Raw genomic sequence first — 26487 nt, 5'->3', positions numbered from 1 at the left:
ACTTCTGTGTCGGTTTTGCTTTTGTGCAGCACTGCCTGTAGTCTGCCTTTAAGGGACATTGGCTGGCTGCCCAATGGGCGTTTTTAGAAACGGGGGGCTGTCACGATCCTGCGCCTAGCGAGGCCTGCTGGCCCCAGGGAAGCCTGCTTAGGAGTTACTGGGGAAAGCCTACATCTCCCAGGATCCCTTTTGTCCCTCTGACTGGGTAGCTGTCATTTCAAGGACAACTCTGCAAGAGCTATGGCTAACCCAGAAGCTGCCCTTTCAAGGACAACTCCCAGAAGCTGCCCTTTCAAGGACAACTCTGCAAGAGCTATGGCTAACCCAAGGCCATTCCAGCAGCTGCAAGTGGAGGAGTGGGGAATCAAACCCGGTTCTCCCAGATAAGAGTCCGCGCACTTAACCGCTACATCAAACTGGCTCAGATCCACCCTGTGAGGTAGGTGGGACTAAGAGAGCTCTCCCAGTAGCTGCCCTTTCGAGGACAACTCTGCAAGAGCTATGGCTAACCCAAGGCCATTCTAGCAGCTACAAGTGGAGGAGTGGGGAATCAAACCCAGTTCTCCCAGATAAGAGTCCGCGCACTTAGCCACTACACCAAACTGGCTCAGATCCACCCTGTGAGGTAGGTGGGACTGAGAGAGCTCTCCCAGAAGCTGCCCTTTCAAGGACAACCTCTGCCAGAGCTATGGCTGACCCAAGGCCATTCCAGCAGGTGCAAGTGGGGGAGTGGGGAATCAAACCCAGTTCTCCCAGATAAGAGTCCACGCACTTAACCACTACACCAAACTGGCTCAGATCCACCCTGTGAGGTAGGTGGGACTGAGAGAGCTCTCCCAGAAGCTGCCCTTTCAAGGACAACTCTGCAAGAGCTGTGGCTAACCCAAGGCCATTCCAGCAGGTGCAAGTGGAGGAGTGGGGAATCAAACCCGGTTCTCCTAGATAAGAGAGCTGTGGCTGACCCAAGGCCATTCCAGCAGGTGCAAGTGAAGGAGTGGGGAATCAAACCTGGTTCTCCCAGGTAAGAGTCCACACATTTAACCACTACACCAAACTGGCTCTCACCCTCCCGCAAGCTGCACCCTCCCGCAAGCGCTCTCTAAATTGGGCCTTTCTTGGAAGCCCCGGCCCTTCCCTTCCTTGTATGGCAGCATTGGAAGCGGTGTGGATTCTCCAGAGTTATCCAGGGTGACAGAATAGACTTGGAATGGCACCCAGCTCACATCCCTTGAGCAGATGAGGTGTAAAATACCTTCCTGGCCCCTTTTGGGTAAGAATCTGAGAGGTGGGGGGGGGGGGGTCCGGCAAGAGGAGCGCCGTGTGGGCCCCCGCATTCCCATCCCCTTTCATGGAATAGATGGGGACACTTCGAAAAGAGGCGCTTTTAAAATAGCTCAGTCCCTCTGTCTTTATTAGCGCTGTCGACAGCGATGTCAGACATGATAAAACATCGCATTAGCCGGATCTACTCAGAGGAGCGAGGCCGGGGAGGGGTGGGGGGGCGAGGACTGAAGCCGACGCAAGGAAAGGAGCGGATACTCGAACCGGAGCGTGGCCCTGGGTGCAGTCGAGGAAGGTGCGAAGGCACCACTGAGAAGAAGGACCCTCTGAGAAAGTTCAGAGTGGTTCCCCAGAACAGGAAATGACACCAGGCTCTTGCACCAGTGAGGTTAGATGGATGGGTTTCTGGGACAGATGATGTGGCGTCCAGAAAAACATGAGCCCCAGAACGTTTTTTCTAGAAACCTGGCACTGACATAGTTATCCTGCATTAGAACATAAGAACTTAAGAGAAGCCATGTTGGATCAGGCCAATGGCCCATCCAGTCCAACACTCTGTGTCACATAAGAACATAAGAGAAGCCATGTTGGATCAGGCCAATGGCCCATCCAGTCCAACACTCTGTGTCACAGAAGAACATAAGAGAAGCCATGTTGGATCAGGCCAATGGCCCATCCAGTCCAACACTCTGTGTCACATAAGAACATAAGAGATTCCATGTTGGATCAGGCCAATGGCCCATCCAGTCCAACACTGTGTCACACATAAGAACATAAGAGAAGCCCTGTTGGATCAGATCAACGGCCTATCCAGTCCAACACTCTGTCTCACACAGTGGCCAAAAATTTGCTCCATATTTTTATCGAACCCCGTCTTGAAGCTGGCTATGCTTGTGGCCGCCGCCACCTCCTGTGGCAGTGAATTCATCGAATGCCCACGAGTTTTTGTATTGTGAGAAAGGGAGAAAAGTACTTCTTTCTCTACCTTCTCCATCTTGTAAACCTCTATCATGTCACCCCGCAGTCGACGTTTCTCCAAGCTAAAGAGCCCCAGGCATTTTAACCTTTCTTCATTAGGTTCCAGCAAGATTTTCAGATTTTGTCTTCCTTAGACCAAGGGAGCTTTGACTCCTGAAAGCTTATCTCCCTAAAATCTTGAAGGTACAACTAGACTTGAATCTAGAAGATGATGATGATGATATTGGATTTATACTCCACCCTTCACTCTGAATGTCAGAGCAGCTCACAATCTCCTTTCCCTTCCTCCCCCACAGTAGACACCCTGTGAGGTGAGTGGGCCAGAGAGAGTTCTCACGGAAGCTGCCCTTTTAAGGACCACTCTGCGAGAGCTATAGCTAACCCAAGGCCATTCCAGCAAGAGTGGGGAATCAAACCCAGTTCTCCCAGATAAGAGTCTGCACGTTTAACCACTACACCAAACCGTCTCTCTAGCTGTTCTTCTGCAGGCCGGCCTGGCTCCCTATGAAACTGCATTAGGTTTATGACTCAACTGAGGAGGGAGAGAAACAGCCTTTTTAAGAAGACATAGAAGAAGAAGACTGCAGATTTATACCCCGCCCTTCTCTCTGAATCAGAGACTCAGAGCGGTTTACAATCTCCTGTATCTTCTCCCCCCACAACCCTGTGAGGTAGGTGGGGCTGAGAGAGCTCTCACAGCAGCTGCCCTTTCAAGGACAGCTCCTGCGATAGCTCTGGCTAACCCAAGGCCATTCCAGCAGGTGCAAGTGGAGGAGTGGGGAATCAAACTCGGTTCTCCCAGATCAGAGTCGGCACACTTAACTACTGCAGCAAACTGGCTCTCATTGGATTTATATTCCATCCTCCATTCAAGAGTCTCAGAGCGGCTCCCAATCTCCTTTCCATTCCTCCCCCACAACAGACACCCTGTGAGGTGGGTGGGGCTGAGAGGACTCTCACTGCAGCTGCCCTTTCAAGGACAACCTCTGCCAGAGCTCTGGCTGACCCAAGGCCATTCCAGCAGGTGCAAGTGGAGGAGTGGGGAATCAAACCCGGTTCTCCCAGATAAGAGAGCTCTGGCTGACCCAAGGCCATTCCAGCAGCTGCAAGTGGAGGAGTGGGGAATCAAACCCGGTTCTCCCAGATAAGAGAGCTATGGCTGACCCAAGGCCATTCCAGCAGCTGCAAGTGGAGGAGGGGGGAATGAAACCCGGTTCTCCCAGATAAGAGAGCACTGGCTGACCCAAGGCCAGTCCTGCAGGTGCAAGTGGAGGAGTGGGGAATCAAACCCGGTTCTCCCAGATAAGAGAGCTATGGCTGACCCAAGGCCATTCCAGCAGCTGCAAGTGGAGGAGGGGGGAATGAAACCCGGTTCTCCCAGATAAGAGAGCACTGGCTGACCCAAGGCCATTCCAGCAGCTGCAAGTGGAGGAGGGGGGAATCAAACCCGGTTCTCCCAGATAAGAGAGCTCTGGCTGACCCAAGGCCATTCCAGCAGGTGCAAGTGGAGGAGTGGGGAATGAAACCTGGTTCTCCCAGATAAGAGAGCTCTGGCTGACGCAAGGCCAGTCCTGCAGGTGCAAGTGGAGGAGTGGGGAATCAAACCCGGTTCTCCCAGATAAGAGAGCTATGGCTGACCCAAGGCCATTCCAGCAGCTGCAGGTGGAGGAGGGGGGAATCAAACCCGGTTCTCCCAGATAAGAGAGCTCTGGCTGACCCAAGGCCATTCCAGCAGCTGCAAGTGGAGGAGTGGGGAATCAAACCCGGTTCTCCCAGAAAAGAGAGCTATGGCTGACCCAAGGCCATTCCAGCAGCTGCAAGTGGAGGAGGGGGGAATCAAACCCAGTTCTCCCAGATAAGAGAGCTCTGGCTGACCCAAGGCCATTCCAGCAGCTGCAAGTGGAGGAGGGGGGAATCAAACTCGGTTCTCCCAGATAAGAGAGCTCTGGCTGACCCAAGGCCATTCCAGCAGCTGCAAGTGGAGGAGGGGGGAATCAAACCCGGTTCTCCCAGATAAGAGAGCTCTGGCTGACCCAAGGCCATTCCAGCAGCTGCAAGTGGAGGAGGGGGGAATCAAACCCGGTTCTCCCAGATAAGAGAGCTCTGGCTGACCCAAGGCCATTCCAGCAGGTGCAAGTGGAGGAGTGGGGAATCAAACCCGGTTCTCCCAGATAAGAGAGCTCTGGCTGACCCAAGGCCATTCCAAGCAGGTGCAAGTGGAGGAGTGGGGAATCAAATCTCTTTAAGGCATAAAGAGATCCAACAAGAGCAGTCTTTTCAAGCATATATAATTCGCTTTTAGACACCCAAGCGACCCTGCTTACCTAGATGCCTGCCCGAATAAGGAAGGCTCTGCGTGACACCCAGAAGATGCTTTAGGTAGAGGTTTGGCTCATGTCCGAAGGAAAAGGGCGTCTGGCAAACAGACGATCCCCGAGGCTGGGCATCCTTGTTGCGTGGCTTGATTACCCAGTGGCATCCTGAAGAGGGCGCTCTTGCTGTGTCTTAGAAATCCAGGGGGAGCCAGTGGGAAGGGCAGAAGCAAGTTGAACGGCATTTACATTTCTGCAGGTTGCGTTTTCATCTCCAGGCGAATCATTTCAGCCAGGCTTCCTCACCCTCACCCCCAATCCTAACCTTTTCCCATAACTCTTCACTGTTTCTCTTCGTCACTGCTCCAGCAGTTATCTCCCGTCTTTTTTCGTTTCTCTTTGAGCGATCCCATCTAATAAGGGATTGTGTGAAGCGTGGGGTTGCCACCCTCCAGGTGGGTGACAGGAGAAAGCCCAAAGGTTCCGTGGTAACTGGCCACCTCCAAAAAAAAAGCAATAATACACTTATACAAACTTACAAAACAAACTTCTATAATATTCAAAAGGCTCTCAGACGAACCATCTTATAAACATACCCTGATATACAGAGCACCTAAAGGGAAAACAAAGGAAGGCTATAGTCTTTTAAACAAAGCAGGAGTTGAGTTCAGCTTTAAGACCAACGGAGTTTTATTCAGAACGAAAGCTTTCGTCTGCTCCGAGCACATTTCATCAGACGAGGAATCAGGTGTAGTGTGCAGGGCTATATATAGCTGGTAGGCAGTGGTTTAGAATGCCAAACGGTATGAATTTAAGATCCAGTGACAGAATAGCAAAATTAACAAATTGAGCAAACCTTTGATCTGGGTCGCATGACCACACAGAAGACCTCCAAGGATCAGAACCAATGGGTTGAAATTAAATCAAGAGTTTCCAGCTCAACATTAGGAAGGACTTCCTGACCGTTAGAACAATTCCTCAGTGGAACAGGCTTCCTCGGAAGGTGGTGGGCTCTCCTTCTTTAGAGATTTGTAAACAGAGGCTAGATGGCCATCTGACAGCAATGAGGATCCTGTGAATTTGGGGGAAGGTTTTTGTGAATTTCCTGCATTGTGCTGGGGGCTGGACTAGATGACCCTGGATGTCCCTTCCAGCTCTATGATTCTCCTCTATGATTCAATACCATCGGGGGACAAATACTGAGAAAATGTGCAAGCACTGCAACCATATTGGAGTCACATGCTCATACAGCATCGTCACAGCCCTTTTGGTATATTGTTTGTACCATCGTTAAGTGTCTGTTGCACTGGTCTTAACAAAAAGCTGTTGGGTAAAATATTTAAGTGTTTGTACAGCTGTAAGTAAGTAAGTAAGTAAAATTTTATTTGTATCCCGCCCTCCCCGCCTAGGCAGGCTCAGGGCGGCTAACAACATTTCATACATATACAGCAATAAATATAAAAACTTTAAATTTAACAATGAGAACTTTAAACATCATTTAAAAACCAGTTAATGTATTTAAAATTCATAATTTAAATTGATCTGGCAGCAATGGTGGTGTTCTGACACTCGTTTCTGCCAGTTTGAATAGTTCCATGATGACATAGGTCCTTAGAACAGGACCGTGTTTTTTTATTTATTTATTTATTTATTTATTTATTTATTTATTTATTTATTTATTTATTTATTTATTTATTTATTTATTTATTTATTTATTTATTTAATGACTTTTATCCCGCCCTTCCCAACAAGTGGCTCAGGGCGGCTTACAACACAAAAATATAACATAAATAGAGGTTAAAGATAACACATTTAAATTTAAGTATTAAACCATTAAAAACATTAAAACATTTAAAACATTTGGCATTTAAACATTTAAAACATTGAGGCAGCAGACATCCAGTATAGCTACATTCAGTTTCTTGTACCAGCTAGTCATAGGCCAGCCGGAAGAGGGTTGTCTTACAGGCCCTGCGGAACTGGACAAGGTCCCGCAGGGCCCTCACCTCTTCCGGCAGCTGGTTCCACCAGGAGGGGGCCATAATAGAAAAGGCCCGGTCCCTTGTCGATTTTAAGCGGGCTTCCTTTGGCCCGGGGATAACCAGGAGATTTTGTGTTCCTGATCTCAGTACTCTCTGGGGAACATGCGGGGAGAGGCGGTCCTTCAGGTAGGCAGGTCCTAGGCCATATGTGTTGGCGGGTCCTTAATTAACAACCATTCAGCAGTCGGTATATGCTCGTTTAAAGAGGGCAGTCTTGCAGGCCCTGCGGAACTGATCAAGGTTCCGCAGGGCCTGCACCTCCTCAGGAAGCTGATTCCATAGGGCGGGGGCCGCGACTGAAAAGGCCCGTGCTCGGGTATTCTGAAGCTTGATCTCTTTCGGCCCAGGGATAGTCATTTTATTTTTTCCGGCTGACCTCAGTGCCCTCTGGGGTTCATATGGGGAGAGACGGTCCCTCAGGTAGGCCGGTCCTCGGCCATACAAGGCTTTAAAGGTAACGACCAACACTTTGTACTGGACCCGATATGTAATTGGCAGCCAGTGCAGTCCACGCAGCCCCAGCCGTATGTGCTCCCATCTCGGGAGTCCCAACAACAGCCTGGCTGCCGCGTTCTGCACCAGCTGCAACCTCCGGGTCCGGCACAAAGGTAGCCCCAAGTCTAGGAAAGGGGCCAACTGCCTTGCCCGCCTCAGATGGAAGAATGCTGACTTGGCAGTGGCTGCTATCTGGGCCTCCATTGATAATGAAGGCTCCAGTAAAACACCCAGGCTCTTCACTTGGCGCGCTGGTTTCAATGGCGCGCCGTCGAAGGCCGGGAGAGCTATTTCCCCTCCCAGGGCACCACGACCCACACAAAGGACCTCTGTCTTCGCTGGGTTCAGCTTCAGCCCACTCAGTCTGAGCCATGTCGCAACAGCCTGTAAGGCCTGGTCCAGATTCTGTAAAGAACTGTGTACTGTTTAATAGGTATAATAACTTGTTAGCACTGAGAGTTTGTTTGATATTAACAGTGATGATAGCAGCAGCAGCAACCTGTTGCCGGTGGGGGTTACGGGTCAAGAGAGGCTCTTGCCATGTCTGATGTAGCTGCAAAGGGTCCAAACTTTGCCTTATCACTTTGCTTCCGAATGCCTTTTGCCTGTTACGTCTTTACTTTACTTAGCAATCACTTCCGTCCTGAGACAGTGAGCGTGACGGTACCAAGGTCACCCAGTGTTATCTGGCTCTCAGAGAATGTACTTTTGTTTCTTTCTCACCGTTACTGCGTGGGATTTTTTGGGGAGGAGCAGGGGGGGCTTGCAATTGGTAGACTTTGGCGCTCAGCATTTTGAACATAAGAACATAAGAGAAGCCATGTTAGATCAGGCCAATGGCCCATCCAGTACATATACACACTGTGGCTAATAGCCACTGATGGACCTCTGCTCCATATTTTTATCTAACCCCCTCTTGAAGGTGGCTATGCTTGTGGCCGCCACCACCTCCTGTGGCAGTGAATTCCACGTGTTAATCACCCTTTGGGTGAAGAAGGACTTCCTTTTATCTGTTTTAACCTGTCCGCTCAGCAATTTCATCGAATGCCCACGAGTTCTTGTATTGTGAGAAAGGGAGAAAAGGACTTCTTTCTCTACCTTCTCTATCCCATGCATAATCTTGTAAACCTCTATCATGTCACCCCGCAGTCGACGTTTCTCCATGCTAAAGAGCCCCAGGCATTTTAACTTTTCTTCATTATGTTCCAGCAAGATTTTCAGATTTTGTCTTCCTTAGACCAAGGGAGCTTTGACTCCTGAAAGCTTATCTCCCTAAAATCTTGGTGCAACTAGACTTGAATCTAGAAGAAGAAGAAGATGATGATGATATTTGATTTATTCTCCACCCTTCACTCTGAATGTCAGAGCAGCTCACAATCTCCTTTCCCTTCCTCCCCCACAGTAGACACCCTGTGAGGTGAGTGGGGCTGAGAGCTCTCACGGAAGCTGCCCTTTTAAGGACCACTCTGCGAGAGCTATGGCTATGTTTAAAGACCTCCAAGGAAGGAGAGCCCACCACCTCCTGAGGAAACCTGTTCCACTGAGGAACTGCTCTAACGGTCAGGAAGTTCTTCCCAATGTAGAGCTAGAAACTCTTTTGATTTAATTTCAACCCATTGGTTCTGGTCCTGCCTTCTGGGGCCACAGAAAACAATTCCACACCATTCTCTATAGGGCAGCCCTTAGAGTACTTGAAGATGGTGATCCTATCACCTCTCAGCCGCCTCCTCTCTAGGCTAAACATGCCCAGCTCCTTCAACCTTTCCTCATAGGACTTGGTCTCCAGACCCCTCACTTTCTTTGTCGCCCTCCTCTGGACCCGTTCCACCTTGTCTATATCCTTCTTAAAATGTGGTGCCCAAAAGTGAACACAATACTCCAGGTGAGGTCTTACCAGAGCAGAGTAAAGCGATACCATCACATCACGTGATCTGAACACTATACCTCTGTTGATACAGCCCAAAATTGCATTTGCAATTTTGGGCTGTAATAAATCTTCTTTGTAATAAACCTCCTTTCACAAACTCATAGAGGTGACACAGTGGGAGGGCTTCTAGTACCCTGGCCTCACTGATGGATCTCCTGATGGCACCTGGGTTTTTTGGCCACTGAGTGACACAAAGTGTAGGACTGGATGGGCCATTGACCTGATCCAACATGGCTTCTCTTATATTCATATAAGCATAGACAGCTTCAAGAGGGGACTGGATAAACATCTGGAGCAGAGGTCCATCAGTGGCTATTAGCCACAGGGTATTGATGGAACTCTCTGTCTGTGGCAAGTGATGCTCTGTCTTCTTGGTGCTTGGGGGGTGCACAGTGGGAGGGCTTCTAGTGCCCTGGCCTCACTGATGGACCTCCTGATGGCACCTGGGTTTTTTGGCCACTGTGTGACAAAGAGTGTTGGACTGGATGGGCCATTGACTTGATCCAACATGGCTTCTCTTATATTCATATAAGCATAGACAGCTTCAAGAGGGAGTTGGATAAACATCTGGAGCAGAGGTCCATCAGTGGCTATTAGCCACAGGGTATTGATGGAACTCTCTGTCTGGGGCAAGTGATGCTCTGTCTTCTTGGTGCTTTGGGGGTGCACAGTGGGAGGGCTTCTACTGCCCTGGCCTCACTGATGGACCTCCTGATGGCACCTGTAGTTTTTTTGGCCACTGTGTGACACAGAGTGTTGGACTGGATGGGCCATTGGCCTGATCCAACATGGCTTCTTTTTGTCTGGGGCAGTGATACACTGTATTCTTGGTGCTTGGGGAAGGGGGGCACAGTGGGAGGGCTTCTAGTGTCCTGGCCCCACTGGTGGACCTCCTGATGGCACCTGGGTTTTTTGGCCACTGTGTGACACAGAGTGTTGGACTGGATGGGCCATTGACCTGATCCAGCATGGCTTCTCTTACGTTCTTATGCAGCTCTGTGTTCCCCCCTGCAGAATCCTGCTGTGATGCCCAAGAGTTCTCCATTAGCATTTTTTGCTTCTCTCTTTTTCAGGGATGTGGAAGAGTCTCCGGGGCCTTCCGGCGCTGAGCAGGAGGGAGGTGTCTGGAGCCGCAAGGCCAGCTCTCAAACCAGCAAGCTAAGCAAGCTGCCCTCCTTCATCTCTCTCCAGTCGCCTTCCACCTCTCCAACCGAGGAAGAACGCAAGCCGGAGCGGGACAAGCCTAGGGAGGAAGCAGGTACCTATGCAGTGGGTTGGCCGGGCTCCTGGGCAGGTATGGGAGGAGGGAACCTCCTCTTTCTCTGGCAGCTCTCAGGGAAGAAGCAGCAGAAGTTCAGAGTTCCAATCCTGGTTAGTTCTCCAGACGTTTTTCCAGACTCATCCTTGACTTTAAGGGAGGGGCTGTTGCTCAATGGTAGAGCATCTGCTTTGTCTACGGAAGGCTGGAGGCTCAGTCCCCAGCAGCATCTCCAGTTAAAAGAGGCCAGGCAGGAGGTGATGGGAAAGACCTCAGCCTGAGACCCTGGAGACCTGTGCAGATGGACCATGGCTCAATGTTAGGGCGTCTGCTTGGCATGCAGAAGGTCCCAGGTTCAATCCCCAGCAGCATCTCCAGTTAAAAGGACCAGGCAGGAGGTGATGGGAAAGACCTCTGCCTGAGACCCTGGAGAGCAGCTGCCAGTCTGAGTAGGCAGTACTGACTTTGATGAACCAAGGGTCTGATGCAGTATGTGGCAGCTTCATAACTGGTAAAGGCTGTGGGTCAGTGGTAGAGCATCAGCTTGGCACGCAGAAGGTCCCAGGTTCAATCCCTCACATCTCCAGTTCAAAGGCCCATGGTGACGTGAAAGAACTCTGCCTGAGACTCTGGAGAGCTGCTGCCAGTCTGAGTAGACAATACTGACCTTGAGGGGAGGAGCTGTGGCTCAGTAGAAGAGCCTTTATTTTGCATCTAGAAGGTCCTAGGTTCAATCCTCATGGGCATCTCCAGTTAAAAGGATCAGGCAGGCAGTAGGTGGCATGAAAGACCTCAGCCTGAGACCCCAGAGAGCTGCTGCCAGTCTGAGTAGGCAACGCTGAGCAATACTGACTTTGACAGACCATTAAATTCAATATAAGGTAGGTTAATACACATGTTGAGAAGGGTCTGTGGCTCTGTGTTAGGGCATCTGCTTGGCATGCAGAAGGTCCCAGGTTCAATCCCCAGCATCTCCAGTTGAAAGGACCAGGAAGGAGGGGATGGGGAAGACCTCTGCCTGAGACCCTGAAGACTAATGGAGAAGGTGTGGGGCTCAGTGGTAGAGCCTCTGCTCGGCATGCAGAAGGTCCCTGGTTCAATCCCCGGCACCTTCAGTTAAAAGGACCAGGCAGGAGGTGATGGGGAAGACCTCTGCCTGAGACCCTGGAGACTAATGGAGAAGGTCTGGGGCTCAGTTCTAGAGTCTCTGCTTGGCGTGCAGAAGGTCCCAGGTTCAGTCCCCGACATCTCCAGTTGAAAAGGGCCAGGCAGGAGGTGATGGGAAAGACCTCCACCTAAGACCCTGGAGAGCCATGAAGTGGGGCTGTAGCTCAGTTCTAGAGTCTCTGTTTGGCGTACAGAAGGTCCCAGGTTCAATCCCCAGCATCTCCAGTTTAAAGGAGCAGGCAGGAGGTGATGTGAGAAGACCTCTGCCTGAGACCCGAGAGACCTATGTAAATGGACCATGGCTCAGTGTTAGAGCATCTGCTTGGCATGCAGAAGGTCCCAGGTTCAATCCCTGGCATCTCCAGTTATAAGGGCCAGACAGTAGGTGATGTGAAAGACCTCAACTTGAGACCTTGGAAAGCTACTGCCAGTCTGAGTAGGCAGTACTGACCTTGATAGACCCAGATGCTCTGATTCCGTATCAGGCAGCTTTATGTGTTCATGAGTGTGAAGAAAGGAAGTGTTTGGATGGAAATAATGTAGCTGCTTCCACATTTATCTTTGCCTTGCATCCCAAACAGCAGGGTTGTGTCCCCCCAACCCCCCAAGCTTCAGCACAACATCTTTGTGTGGTTGACCATGAAAACAGCAATATGGGATGTGGGAATGTCAAAGATTGGAGGAAGGTCCGTGGCTCACAGGGAAAGCAGATGCTTCTCAGAGGAAGCTTTCATATCCAGTCTTTGGCTGCAGCTTAGTGGTAGGGGAGAGGCCATGGCTCAGGGGAGGAGCCTCTGTTTTGCATGCAGAAGGTCCCAAGGTTCAATCCCTGGCATCTCCAGTCAAAAGGACCAGGCAGGAGGTGATGGGGAAGACCTCAGCCTGAGACCCTGGAGACTAATGGAGAAGGTCTGGGGCTCAGTGGTAGAGCCTCTTCTCGGCATGCAGAAGGTCCCTGGTTCAATCCCCGGCACCTCCAGTTAAAAGGACCAGGCAGGAGGTGATGGGGAAGACCTCTGCCTGAGACCCTGAAGACTAATGGAGAAGGTCTGGGGCTCAGTGGTAGAGCCACTGCTCAACATGCAGAAGGTCCCAGGTTCAATCCCCGGCACATCCAGTTAAAAGGACCAGGCAGGAGGTGATGGGGAAGACCTCTGCCTGAGACCCTGAAGACTAATGGAGAAGGTCTGGGGCTCAGTGGTAGAGCCCCAAACCTGGGTGGGAGTCATGCCCAGCAAGGCTCTGCTCGGCATGCAGAAGGTCCCAGGTTCAATCCCTGGCATCTCCAGTCAAAAGGGCCAGGCAGGAGGTGATGGGGAAGACCTCTGCCTGAGATCCTGGAGAGCAGCTGCCAGACTGATAAGACAATGCTGAACTTGATGGACCAGTGGACTGATCAGGGGTGGAATTCTAGCAGGAGCTCCTTTGCATATTAGGCCACACACCCCTGATGTAGCCAATCCATCAAGAGCTTACAAGACTCTTTTATGTAAGCTCTTGGGGGATTGGTTACATCAGGGGTGTGTGGCCTGATATGCAAAGGAGCTCCTGCTAGAATTCCACCCCTGGGTCTGATTCAGTAGACGGCAGCTTCTTGCGTGCTCACGCGAGTGTTCGATAGTGGAAAACATTTCAGGGAAGCGATTAGTTGGAAGTTGAAATGGAGCGTGAAGAGGTCAGGGGAACAGTTGCAGGAGCTTTGTCCACCGGGAGACTGAAGGCAAGATATCTCCACCATGGGAGGTGTGGGTGGGGGGGGGGAGTATTATACTGCGACCCATTTGCTCTCTTCCAGGAGTCTGTATCCTTGAAACGCAGCTTCCATCGGAAAACCGTTAAGTGCAAAATATGTATTTCGGGTGGGTGATCGAATATTGTAGTAACTTTTTTCCCCACGATTTCATTTCGTTGTTCAGCTAACAGAGAAAGCATAGTGAAGGAAACGAAGCTCTGCTCAGAGGCCGAGCGGTTCTGCAGCTTCCGACTTTCCTCTTGGCTTTTTCTCCCTTTGTTTTTCTTTAGCCCTCCTTCTTAAAATGCATGGAGCAGCCCTGGGTATAACAAGCTGATATGGCACAAGTCCCTGGCATGGTACCCTTGGATGCCACGGTGCTCTGCCAACACTGCCCCTGTTGCCCTCCAAGTATTTCTAGAAAGTGGGTGGGACTGGGTGAGGGTCATGCCCAGCAAGGCTTCTGATTGGCTGCTGGATATTTGATTGGCAATGCAGATTTTTAATATTTGTGGCTTTGGCAGCAGGTGCCACCACAACACAAGGATCTTCACTTTCGGTGTGACTTCTAGTGTTTGAGGCTGCTCTCTCTTTAAGAACATAAGAGAAGCCCTGTTGGATCAGTCCAATGGCCCATCCAGTCCAACACTCTGTGTCACACATAAGAACCTAAGAGAAGCCATGTTCGATCAGGCCAGTGGCCCATCCAGTCCAACACTCTGTGTCACACATAAGAACCTAAGAGAAGCCATGCTGGATCAGGCCAGTGGCCCATCCAGTCCAACACTCTGTGTCACACATAAGAACCTAAGAGAAGCCATGTTGGATCAGGCCAGTGGCCTATCCAGTCCAACACTCTGTGTCACACATAAGAATCTAAGAGAAGCCATGTTCGATCATGCCAATGGCCCATCCAGTCCAACACTCTGTGCCACACATAAGAACCTAAGAGAAGCCATGCTGGATCAGGCCAGTGGCCCATCCAGTCCAACACTCTGTGTCACATATAAGAACCTAAGAGAAGCCATGTTCGATCAGGCCAATGGCCCATCCAGTCCAACACTCTGTGTCACACATAAGAACCTAAGAGAAGCCATGTTCGATCAGGCCAGTGGCCCATCCAGTCCAACACTCTGTGTCACACATAAGAACCTAAGAGAAGCCATGCTGGATCAGGCCAGTGGCCCATCCAGTCCAACACTCTGTGTCACACATAAGAACCTAAGAGAAGCCATGTTGGATCAGGCCAGTGGCCTATCCAGTCCAACACTCTGTGTCACACATAAGAATCTAAGAGAAGCCATGTTCGATCATGCCAATGGCCCATCCAGTCCAACACTCTGTGCCACACATAAGAACCTAAGAGAAGCCATGCTGGATCAGGCCAGTGGCCCATCCAGTCCAACACTCTGTGTCACACATAAGAACCTAAGAGAAGCCATGTTCGATCAGGCCAATGGCCCATCCAGTCCAACACTCTGTGCCACACATAAGAACATAAGAGAAGCCATGCTGGATCAGGCCAGTGGCCCATCCAGTCCAACACTCTGTGTCACACATAAGAACCTAAGAGAAGCCATGTTGGATCAGGCCAGTGGCCCATCCAGTCCAGCACTCTGTGTCACACATAAGAACCTAAGAGAAGCCATGTTCGATCAGGCCAATGGCCCATCCAGTCCAACACTCTGTGCCACACATAAGAACCTAAGAGAAGCCATGCTGGATCAGGCCAGTGGCCCATCCAGTCCAACACTCTGTGTCACACATAAGAACCTAAGAGAAGCCATGTTGGATCAGGCCAGTGGCCCATCCAGTCCAACACTCTGTGTCACACATAAGAATCTAAGAGAAGCCATGTTCGATCATGCCAATGGCCCATCCAGTCCAACACTCTGTGCCACACATAAGAACCTAAGAGAAGCCATGCTGGATCAGGCCAGTGGCCCATCCAGTCCAACACTCTGTGTCACATATAAGAACCTAAGAGAAGCCATGTTCGATCAGGCCAATGGCCCATCCAGTCCAACACTCTGTGCCACACATAAGAACATAAGAGAAGCCATGCTGGATCAGGCCAGTGGCCCATCCAGTCCAACACTCTGTGTCACACATAAGAACCTAAGAGAAGCCATGTTGGATCAGGCCAGTGGCCCATCCAGTCCAGCACTCTGTGTCACACATAAGAACCTAAGAGAAGCCATGTTCGATCAGGCCAATGGCCCATCCAGTCCAACACTCTGTGCCACACATAAGAACCTAAGAGAAGCCATGCTGGATCAGGCCAGTGGCCCATCCAGTCCAACACTCTGTGTCACACATAAGAACCTAAGAGAAGCCATGTTGGATCAGGCCAGTGGCCCATCCAGTCCAACACTCTGTGTCACACATAAGAATCTAAGAGAAGCCATGTTCGATCATGCCAATGGCCCATCCAGTCCAACACTCTGTGCCACACATAAGAACCTAAGAGAAGCCATGCTGGATCAGGCCAGTGGCCCATCCAGTCCAACACTCTGTGTCACACATAAGAAACTAAGAGAAGCCATGTTCGATCAGGCCAATGGCCCATCCAGTCCAACACTCTGTGCCACACATAAGAACATAAGAGAAGCCATGCTGGATCAGGCCAGTGGCCCATCCAGTCCAACACTCTGTGTCACACATAAGAACCTAAGAGAAGCCATGTTGGATCAGGCCAGTGGCCCATCCAGTCCAGCACTCTGTGTCACACATAAGAACCTAAGAGAAGCCATGTTCGATCAGGCCAATGGCCCATCCAGTCCAACACTCTGTGCCACACATAAGAACATAAGAGAAGCCATGCTGGATCAGGCCAGTGGCCCATCCAGTCCAACACTCTGTGTCACACATAAGAACCTAAGAGAAGCCATGTTGGATCAGGCCAGTGGCCCATCCAGTCCAACACTCTGTGTCACACATAAGAACCTAAGAGAAGCCATGTTGGATCAGTCCAATGCCCCATCCAGTCCAACACTCTGTGTCACACATAAGAACCTAAGAGAAGCCATGTTCGATCAGGCCAGTGGCCCATCCAGTCCAACACTCTGTGTCACACATAAGAACCTAAGAGAAGCCATGCTGGATCAGGCCAGTGGCCCATCCAGTCCAACACTCTGTGTCACACATAAGAACCTAAGAGAAGCCATGTTGGATCAGGCCAGTGGCCCATCCAGTCCAACACTCTGTGTCACACATAAGAACCTAAGAGAAGCCATGCTGGATCAGGCCAGTGGCCCATCCAGTCCAACACTCTGTGTCACACATAAGAACCTAAGAGAAGCCATGTTCGATCAGGCCAATGGCCCATCCAGTCCAACACTCTGTGCCACACATAAGAACATAAGAGAAGCCATGCTGGATCAGGCCAGTGGCCCATCCAGTCCAACACTCTGTGTCACACATAAGAACCTAAGAGAAGCCATGTTGGATCAGGCCAGTGACCCATCCAGTCCAGCACTCTGTGTCACACATAAGAACCTAAGAGAAGCCATGTTGGATCAGGCCAGTGACCCATCCAGTCCAGCACTCTGTGTCACACATAAGAACATAAGAGAAGCCATGCTGGATCAGGCCAGTGGCCCATCCAGTCCAACACTCTGTGTCACACATAAGAACCTAAGAGAAGCCATGTTGGATCAGGCCAGTGGCCCATCCAGTCCAACACTCTGTGTCACACATAAGAACCTAAGAGAAGCCATGTTGGATCAGTCCAATGCCCTATCCAGTCCAACACTCTGTGTCACACATAAGAACCTAAGAGAAGCCATGTTCGATCAGGCCAGTGGCCCATCCAGTCCAACACTCTGTGCCACACATAAGAACCTAAGAGAAGCCATGCTGGATCAGGCCAGTGGCCCATCCAGTCCAACACTCTGTGTCACACATAAGAACCTAAGAGAAGCCATGTTCGATCAGGCCAATGGCCCATCCAGTCCAACACTCTGTGCCACACATAAGAACATAAGAGAAGCCATGCTGGATGAGGCCAGTGGCCCATCCACTCCAACACTCTGTGTCACACATAAGAACCTAAGAGAAGCCATGTTGGATCAGGCCAGTGGCCCATCCAGTCCAGCACTCTGTGTCACACATAAGAACCTAAGAGAAGCCATGTTCGATCAGGCCAATGGCCCATCCAGTCCAACACTCTGTGCCACACATAAGAACATAAGAAAAGCCATGCTGGATCAGGCCAGTGGCCCATCCAGTCCAACACTCTGTGTCACACATAAGAACCTAAGAGAAGCCATGTTGGATCAGGCCAGTGGCCCATCCAGTCCAACGCTCTGTGTCACACATAAGAACCTAAGAGAAGCCATGTTGGATCAGGCCAATGGCCCATCCAGTCCAACACTCTATGTCACACAGCGGCCAAAAAAACCAGGTACCATTAGGAGGTTCATCAGTGAGCTCAGGGCATTAGAAGCCCTCCCACTGTGCCTCCCGCCCCCAGGCACCAAGAATACAGAGCATTACTTGTCCCAGTCAGAGAGTTCCAACAATACGCTGTGGCTAATAGCCACTGATGGACCTCTGCTCCATATGTTTATCCAGTCCCCTCTTGAAGCTGTCTATGCTTGTAGTCGCCACCACCTCCTGTGGCAGTGAATTCCAAGTGTTAATAACCCTTTGGGTGAGGAAGTACTTCCTTTTATCCGTTCTAACCCGACTGCTCAGCAATTTCATTGAATGCCCACGAGTTCTTATATTGTGAGAAAGGGAGAAAAGTAGTTCTTTTTCTACCTTCTCCATCCCATGCATAATCTTGTAAACCTCTATCATGTCACCTCGCAGTTGATGTTTCTCCAAGCTAAAGAGCCCCAAGCGTTTAAACCTTTCTTCATAGGGAAAGTGTTCCAACCCTTTAATCATTCTAGTTGCCCTTATCTGCACTTTCTCCAGTGCTGGAATATCTTTTTTGAGGTGCAGTGACCAGAATTGTACGCAGTACTCCGAATGTATACAATTCTGGTCACTGCACCTCAAAAAAGATATTATAGCATTGGAGAAAGTGCAGAAAAAGGCAACTAGAATGATTCAAGGGTTAGAACACTTTCCCTATGAAGAAAGTGCCCTTTCTGCATTGTCTCTACCCCATCGAGGATGTTTTGCTATAAACGTCAGAGGAAGGCATGTCTACAACCAGGGGTGGAATTCTAGCAGGAGCTCCTTTGCATATTAGACCACACACCCCTGATGTAGCCAATCCTCCACGAGCTTACAAGGCTTTTTTTTGTAAGCTCTTGGAGGATTGGCTACATCGGGGTGTGTGGCCTAATATGCAAAGGAGTTCCTGCTAGAATCCCACCCCTGTCTACAACCTCCTTCCCCTTCTGAGGATGGGCTTCGACAGGTGGGGTCACCTGGAAGTTTTACAGAACAGCTCTGATAACAACAAGACCGTGGGGAAAGGGAAGCGTATCTGCTGGTAAGAACAGACCAATGTTCCCTCTCAGCTGCGGAGTCTTGTGAGCAAAAATTGTACTTTGTGAGCTACTGGCATTAAAGTTGTGAGCTACTGCATAAATTAGCGTGCTCTGGGGTCATCCTTCCTGGGCTCAGATAAAAAATATGTGAGCAGAAGGCTAAAAAACTGAGCTAGCTCACACTAACTCAGCTTAGAGGGAACGGTGTTCAACACCCTTTTGGACTTTCTCTGGCCTTTCTAAAGATCTTCCCTGTGTGACTTCAGATAAGCTTTGGCAGCCATTTTGTGAGTACTGGGCAGCCAAGGGAGTGTCCCTTTCGGATGCTGGGCCCCCACTCCGATGGCTGACCTGTTGGGGTGTTGGCCAAGCTGTTGGCCCTTCCCGGGAAGATCTGCTTCTCTTCAGCATGAAGCTAAGTGCCCCCCCCCGCCCCCTACCACTTTGAATCTTGGTTTTGACCACAGCTCTTGTAACCTAGGGAGTAGGCTCCTGAACCAGCTTCTCATCTCAGGTAATCCATGAATTGTAAGAGCAGCTGAAATGCCACTGGTTATGCCTGTTGGCTTGTGTTGCAAGCAAGGGACCAGGGGAGGCCTTCAGTGGCTGCCACCATTCTGGTATGGATCTGTCTGGGAGGGCCCAGAGTACTCCCCTGGCCTTGTGTGTCTACCTTCTCAGCAAGTACCTTTTAACTGTGACTAAAGAGCCTTGAGGATCCAGGCAGTATAACAATAATAAGTTTATTGTAAATGCTCAAGAACAGACAAGTGGGTGTTAATTATTTAGTGCAACAGTAAACAAGGAAAGAGCAGCAAAGGTACTCCAAAGAAAATAGAAGCCCTGACTCAACTAACTAAATGGTCTCTCCTTCTGATTCCAACTGACTCACCCTTCTTTGGATGAGGGAACTCTCCTGCTGCAGCCTCTCTCCAGCTCAGCCTTTCCAAAGAGAACACACTTCCCCCTCTAGCTAGTCCTTTTTTATTCTTTCCTCTCAGGTCCCACCCCTCTGTTCTCCACTGGGCAAGTTTTTCCCTCCTAAACTTCTGCCCACCCAATCAGAGAGACAGAAGGGATCTTGGGAAATATAGGCCAGTTGGCTACTCGAATGCAGGCTTCCCTGGAGCCTGTAGGCTGCACTAGGCCAAGGATCATGATACATTTTGGTACAGCTCAGTTGCTGAGTGGGTTGAGAGAAGGCAAGGGAACAGATCTGGCACTGGTGGAAGAAGGGCGCAAGAATGAGGGAACAGAGAGGATTCTCCCAGCAGCGATCTCACTTCTTACAAGCTTCAGCTGATACGGATTTTGGATAGTTTTACACCTAAAATAGGGGAGGGGGTTACACAGCAGAGTGCCATTGCCTTGAACCGCAGACCCACCTAGTCCAGCCTCTGGTCTTCATTATGAAGCATCTAGGTATCTTACAGGGAGAGCCAGTTTGGTGTAGTGGTTAAGTGTGTGGACTCTTATCTGGGAGAACCGGGTTTGATTCCCCACTCCTCCACTTGCACCTGCTGGAATGACCTTGGGAGTTGTCCTTGCAAGGGCAGCTGCTGTGAGAGCTCTCTCAGCCCCAGGCCCATAGCTACAGTGGGGCCTGGGGGGCCCAGGCCCATCCTTTCAAACCCCCCCCCCCTTCCAACTGCATGGCCCCTCCATTGGAGGGCCTCCAGTCTGTTCCCTTTGGGCTGTATCAACAGAAGTATAGTGTTCAGATCACATGATGTGATGGTATTGCTTTACTCTGCTCTGGTAAGACCTCGCCTGGAGTCTTGTGTTCAGTTTTGGGCACCATATTTTAAGAAGGATATAGACAAGCTGGAACAGGTCCAGAGGAGGGCAACGAAGATGGTGAGGGGTCTGGAGACCAAGTCTTATGAAAAAAGGCTGAAGGAGCTGGGGATGTTTAGCCTGGAGAGGAGGCGGCTGAGAGGAGATATGATCACCATCTTCAAGTACTTGAAGGGCTATCATGTAGAGGATGGGGTGGAATTGTTTTCTGTGGCCCCTGAAGGTAGGACCAGAACCAATGGGTTGAAATTTAATCAAAAGAGTTTCCGGCTCAATATTAGGAAGAACCTCCTGACCGTTAGAGCGATTCCTCAGTGGAACAGGCTTCCTCGGGAGGTGGTGGGCTCTCCTTCCTTGGAGGTTTTGAAACAGAGGCTAGATGGCCATGTGACAGCAATGAAGATCCTGTGAATTTAGGGGGAGGTGTTTGTGAGTTTCCTGCATTGTGCAGGGGGTTGGACTAGATGACCCTAGAGGTCCCTTCCAACTCTTTGATTCTATGATTCTACCACCACTCTGAACATGTAGTAGTGTTGCTGCTGATCTTTTAGCTTTTTTTCTGTCCCTAGCCCCACCTACCTCACGGGGTGTTTGTTGTGGGGGAGGAATCAAGACTCTGGGCGTTTTCGCACTGACCTTAATCGGCAACGACGTCCCTCTTCACCGCGCAGGATCTGCGCGGATTTCACACCAATTGCTGCGGAGCACCCGGAAGAGCCGCAAAGTCCTGCGGCTTTTGCGGCGCAAATGGAAACCGCCAAAAACCAGTTTTCATTTGCGCCGCAAAAGCCGCGGGACTTTGCGGCTCTTCCGGGTGCTCCGCAGCAATTGGTGCGAAATCCGCGCAGATCCTGCGCGGTGAAGAGGGACGTCGCTGCCGATTAAGGTCAGTGCAAAAACGCCCTCTGAGATTCAGAGTGAAGGGTGGGATATAAATCCAACTTCTTCTTCTTCTTCAGTTTGGTACAGCGGTGAAGTGTGCGGACTTTTATCTGGGAGAAGGGGGTTCGATTCCCCACTCCTCCACTTGCAGCTGCTGGGATGGCCTTGGGTCAGCCTCTGGCAGGGGTTGTCCTTGAAAGGGCAGCTGCTCTGAGAGCCCTCTCAGCCCCACCCACCTCACAGGGTGTCTGTCGTGAGCGGAGAAGATATCGGCGATTGTAAGCTGCTCTGAGTTTCTGATTCAGAGAGAAGGGCGGGGTATAAATCTGCAGTTGTCTTCTTCTTCCAAGCCGCGCATGAAGACAGCATGCTCTTTCTCCTGCATGCTGGGAATAAAAAAGAGGTAGACTGCCTCTCAGCCTGGAGGTTCTCCTTAGCTGTTACAGCTCCTAGCCTTCCTCATGGCCGTTCATGACCTTCCTGGATCTGGCTGCCCAAGCTTCCCTGGTCTGGGAGAGAGGACCAAGCACTTCTCATTGCTCCAAGGTAACCGTTTTGTGCTTTACTCTGACCCCCCACACACACACCCCACCCCATTTGCTCTTCCCCTTTTGGGGGGAGCAGGGTCAGATCCTTTGCCTCACCGTGTCGCCGTAGGCGGGGGCGAGCGCGGGAGAATGGCTCCCGCAGCTTCAGTGACCGTCCGCAGGTAACGCGCCTTTCCATATTTCACCTTCCAGTTAAATAGCTTGCACCGGAGCAAACGGTCCTCCGCGTGCTAATTGCAGCTGAGCGCACCAAGGCGGGGGCCCTTCCAATCGAGTGCTAATTTAATTAGAAAGCACCCATTTTAGTTAATTTGTTCGAGAAGATCACTGCGGGCTCCTGGAGAGAACAGATGTTCCCTTCTCCCCCGATGAACGTTCCGGGGTTTGTAAATGACTCCGCTCAGCCTTGTTTAGGAGAGGAAAGAGGGTTTTATGGTGGCAAACGGCCCTTTCTGTAAACATTTTACAGCTCTCTGCACGTTTGAGTGAGGATAAACCCCTGGCAACTCGGCGGGGCTGCAAATTTGCGACCATACGGCTATCATTTTATTGTCATATTTCACGGTCGTAACGTTAATGGAAGATGCTCGCTCCAGTCTTTTTTAACGGCTCCGCTGAGCACGCTCAAAACACTTTCGCTTTGGAGAAACGCATCGATGTGCAGCGCTCCTGTTTTTGTTTACCGCTTCCGCGGCCGCGGGAAGAACTTGCGAGTGCCGCTGCCTCTCCCCCCCCCCCCACCCAAAAGCACATCTGAGGCCCGCCTGGAACATCCTCCGGCATCGTGTGGGTGACCCCCCTCCCCAACTGGTCCTGTCACTCCGTGAGCCAGCAGAGGGGATAGCTAGGTGGCACTCAGAGCCTGGTCTTATGCGGGCCCTGCTACATATATATGAACATATGAAGCTGCCTTATACTGAAACAGACCCTCCTCGGTCCATCAGAGTCAATACTGTCAACTCAGATTGGCAGCGGCTCTCCAGGGTCTCAAGCTGAGGTTTTTCACGCCTACTTGCCTGGACCCTTTTTAGTTGGAGATGCTGGGGATTGAACCTGGGACCTTCTGCTTACCAAGCAGATGCTCTATCCCTGAGCCCCCTCCCCTCCCCTAAAGTCAGCATTGTCTACTCAGACTGGCAGCGGCTCTCCAGGGTCTGCAGCTGAGGTTTTCCATGCCTACTTGCCTGGACCCTTTTTAGTTGGAGATGCCGGGGATTGAACCTGGGACCCTCTGCTTACCAAGCAGCTGCTCTACCCCTGAGCCCCCTCCCCTCCCCTAAAGTCAGTATCGTCTACTCAGACTGGCAGCGGCTCTCCAGGGTCTGCAGCTGAGGTTTTCCATGCCTACTTGCCTGGACCCTTTTTAGTTGGAGATGCCGGGGATTGAACTTGGGACCTTCTGCTTACCAAGCAGATGCTCTACCACTGAGCCACCGTCCCTCCCCATGAACCTATGAAGCTGCCTTATACTGAATCAGACCCCCCTTGGTCCATCAAAGTCAGTATATTCTACTCAGACTGGCAGTGGCTCTCCAGGGTCTCCAGCTGAGGTTTTTCACGCCACTTGCCTGGACCCTTTTAAGTTGGAGATGCCGGGAATTGAACCTGGGACCCTCTGCTTACCAAGCAGCTGCTCTACCACTGAGCCCCTTCCCCTCCCCTAAAGTCAGCATTGTCTGCTCAGACTGGTAGCGGCTCTCCAGGGTCTCAAGCTGAGGTTTTTCACACCTATTTACCTGGACCCATTTTAGTTGGAGATGATGGGGATTGAACCTGGAACTTCCTGCTTACCAAGCAGATGCTGTACCACAGATCCACTGTCCCTCCTGCTACGTGAAACTGAATAGCTTCTGGGACACAGAAGCCGCATTCAAAGACCAAGAAGCTTGTCTGAAAGTGCACCTTGGAAGTGGCTGCCGGCACATGGAGGGGCCGTCTGGCTGTGCCCCCGGCGTGGCCTGGAAATGGCTGGAGAGCCCAGTTGGCATCAGGGCAGCACGCAGCGCAGGTTGAGATGGCAAGGGGCATGCAGACTCTCTGCCGTGAGTCCAGTTTCCCGTACACTCGAAATTGTGCTTTGGGGTAGGAGAGACAAACGGAGAAAGAAAGAGCGGGGCGTGGCAACTGTGAGTCCCCTGGCTAAGCTGGAAAGGGGAGGGAAGGGGAGACAGTGAGCTCTAGAGGGGACCCCGAAAGCACACCCTCTTTCTGGGCATTGCAAACTTAAAATGCTCGATTCTCCAAGACATTCTGCCCCCTCTCTGCGTTTTAGGTTAGGCCACAGGTCATGTGCCTTTCCATATTTCACCTTCCAGGTAAATAGCTTGCACCGGAGCTTAAAATGCTTGATTCTCCAAGACGTTCTGCCCCCTCTCTGCGTTTTAGGGTTAGGCTAGGTTAGGTTTATACGATTTATATCCCACCCTCCCTGCCAAAGCAGGCTCAGGGCAGCTCACAGTTTTATGGTCGGGGGCTGTGGCTCGGAGAGGGTGTAAGAACAGAAGAGAAGCCAGGTGGTGGGCTCTCCTGCCCTGGAGGTTTTTGAAGCAGAGGCTAGATGGCCATCTGACAGCAATGAAGATCCTGTGAATTTAGGGGGAGGGGTTTGTGAGGTTCCTGCATTGCACAGGGGGTTGGACGATGACCCTGGAGGTCCCTTCCAACTCTAGGATTCTAGGTTTTTCAACAGAGGCTAGATGGCCATTTGACAGCAATGAAGATCCTGTAAATTTCGGGGGAGGGGTTTGTGAGTTTCCTGCCTTGTGCAGGGGGTTGGACCTTAGAAGTCCCTTCCAACTCTAGGATTCTGTTATTCTAAGCTGGGACGGGTCCAGAGGAGGGTGACGAAAATGGTGAGGGGTCTGGAAACCAAGTCCTATGAAGAAAGGTAAAAGGAGCTGGGGATGTTTAGCCTGGAGAGGAGGCAGCTGAGAGGTGATATGATCGCCATCTTCAAGGATTTGAAGGACTGTCATCTATTCTAGAGGATGGGGTGGAATTGTTTTCTGTGGCCCCTGAAGGTAGGACCAGAACCAGTGGGTTGAAATTAAATCAAAAGAGTTTCCGGCTCAACATTAGGAAGAACTTCCTGACCGTTAGAGTGGTTCCTCAGTGGAACAGGCTTCCTCGGGAGGTGGTGGGCTCTCCTACCTTGGAGGTTTTTCAGCAGAGGCTAGATGGCCAGCAATGAAGATCCTGTGAATTTAGGGGGAGGTGTTTGTGAGTTTCCTGCATTGTGTAGGGGGTTGGACTAGATGACCCTGGGGTACCTTCCAACTCTATGATTCTATGTTGAATCAGGCCAATGGGCCATCCAGTCCAACACTCTGTGTCACACAGTGGCCAAAATAACCAGGTGCCATAGGAGGTCCACTAGTGGAGCCAAGACACTAGAAGCCCTCCCACTGTTGCCCCCCCAAGCATCAAGAATACAGAGCATCACTGCCCCAGGCAAAGTGTTCCATAAGAACATAAGAGAAGCCATGTTGGATCAGGCCAGTGGCCCATCCAGTCCAGCACTCTGTGTCACACAGGGGCCAAAATAACCAGGTGCCATCAGGAAGTCCATCAGTGGGGCCAGGACAACAGAAGCCCTCCCATTGTGCCCCCCAAGCACCAAGAATCCAGAGCATCACTGCCCCAGACAGAGAGTTCCAACAATAAGCTGTGGCTAACAGCCACTGATGGACCTCTGCTCCAGATGTTGATCCAAACCCCTCTTGAAGCTGTCTATGCTTGCAGCCGCCGCCACCTCCTGTGGCAGTGAATTCCATGTGTTCATCACCCTTTGAGTGAAGAAGGACTTCCTTTTATCAGTTCTAAGTCAAAGACTTCTGCTTTGTATGCAGAGCTGATCTAGAAGGACTGATGGAGCACTCTGTAAGATAACATCCAAGCCCTGTGGAACTGTCTTCGATTTCGCAGGGCCTACTGTTGGGTCCCTTTAACTGGAGATACAGGCCTTGCAGAAAGTCCCCAGGTTCAGCCCACTTGTTCACTTGTTTGCCCAGCAAATGAGATCTCGTTCAGGCGGTCTGAGTACAGTCCGAACAAGCAGAAGTCAGCAGCGGGCCGGCACCTCCCTTTCCTTTCTGCCCACCCCCCTTCAGCAGTCTTCCTCCATCCCCCCTCCCCGCTATATACTCTCATAGTTCAGAAGGAGAACTTAACGAGCGGGACGCCATCATGGGCTTTAGAGTTTTATTGATTTAGGGTTTTTTGAAATGTTTTTACTTGAGCCAGTTTGGTGTAGTGGTTAAGTGTGCGGACTCTTATCTGGGAGAACCGGGTTTGATTCCCCACTCCTCCACTTGCACCTGCTAGAATGTCCTTGGGTCAGCCATAGCTCTGGCAGAGGTTGTCCTTGAAAGGGCAGCTGCTGTGAGAGCACTCTCCAGCCCCACCCACCTCACAGGGTGTCTGTTGTGGGGGAGGAAGGGAAAGGAGATTGTGAGCCGCTCTGAGACTCTTCGGAGTGGAGGGCGGGATATAAATCCAATATCTTCATCTACCTCACAGGGTGTCTGTTGTGGGGGGGGAAGGGAAAGGAGATTGTGAGCCGCTCTGAGACTCTTCGGAGTGGAGGGCGGGATATAAATCCAATATCTTCTATCTTCTTCAT

General features: G+C 50.9%; 1 protein-coding gene across 1 annotated transcript in view; it reads left to right on the top strand.

Annotated features, from left to right (window-relative positions):
• LOC132574914 (zinc finger CCCH domain-containing protein 3-like) overlaps positions 1-26487 on the top strand; it is a 173690-nt gene that overhangs the window by 72490 nt on the left and 74713 nt on the right. The window contains exon 3 of the mRNA XM_060243164.1: positions 10109-10293. Coding sequence (XP_060099147.1) covers positions 10109-10293 — 185 coding nt within the window. The remainder of the gene's footprint in view (positions 1-10108; positions 10294-26487) is intronic.

The sequence above is a fragment of the Heteronotia binoei genome, chromosome 7 (genome assembly GCF_032191835.1).
Source record: "Heteronotia binoei isolate CCM8104 ecotype False Entrance Well chromosome 7, APGP_CSIRO_Hbin_v1, whole genome shotgun sequence".
Taxonomy (NCBI): domain Eukaryota; kingdom Metazoa; phylum Chordata; class Lepidosauria; order Squamata; family Gekkonidae; genus Heteronotia; species Heteronotia binoei.
Note: the sequence above shows the minus strand (reverse complement) of the source record. Positions and strands in the feature narration are given on the sequence as shown.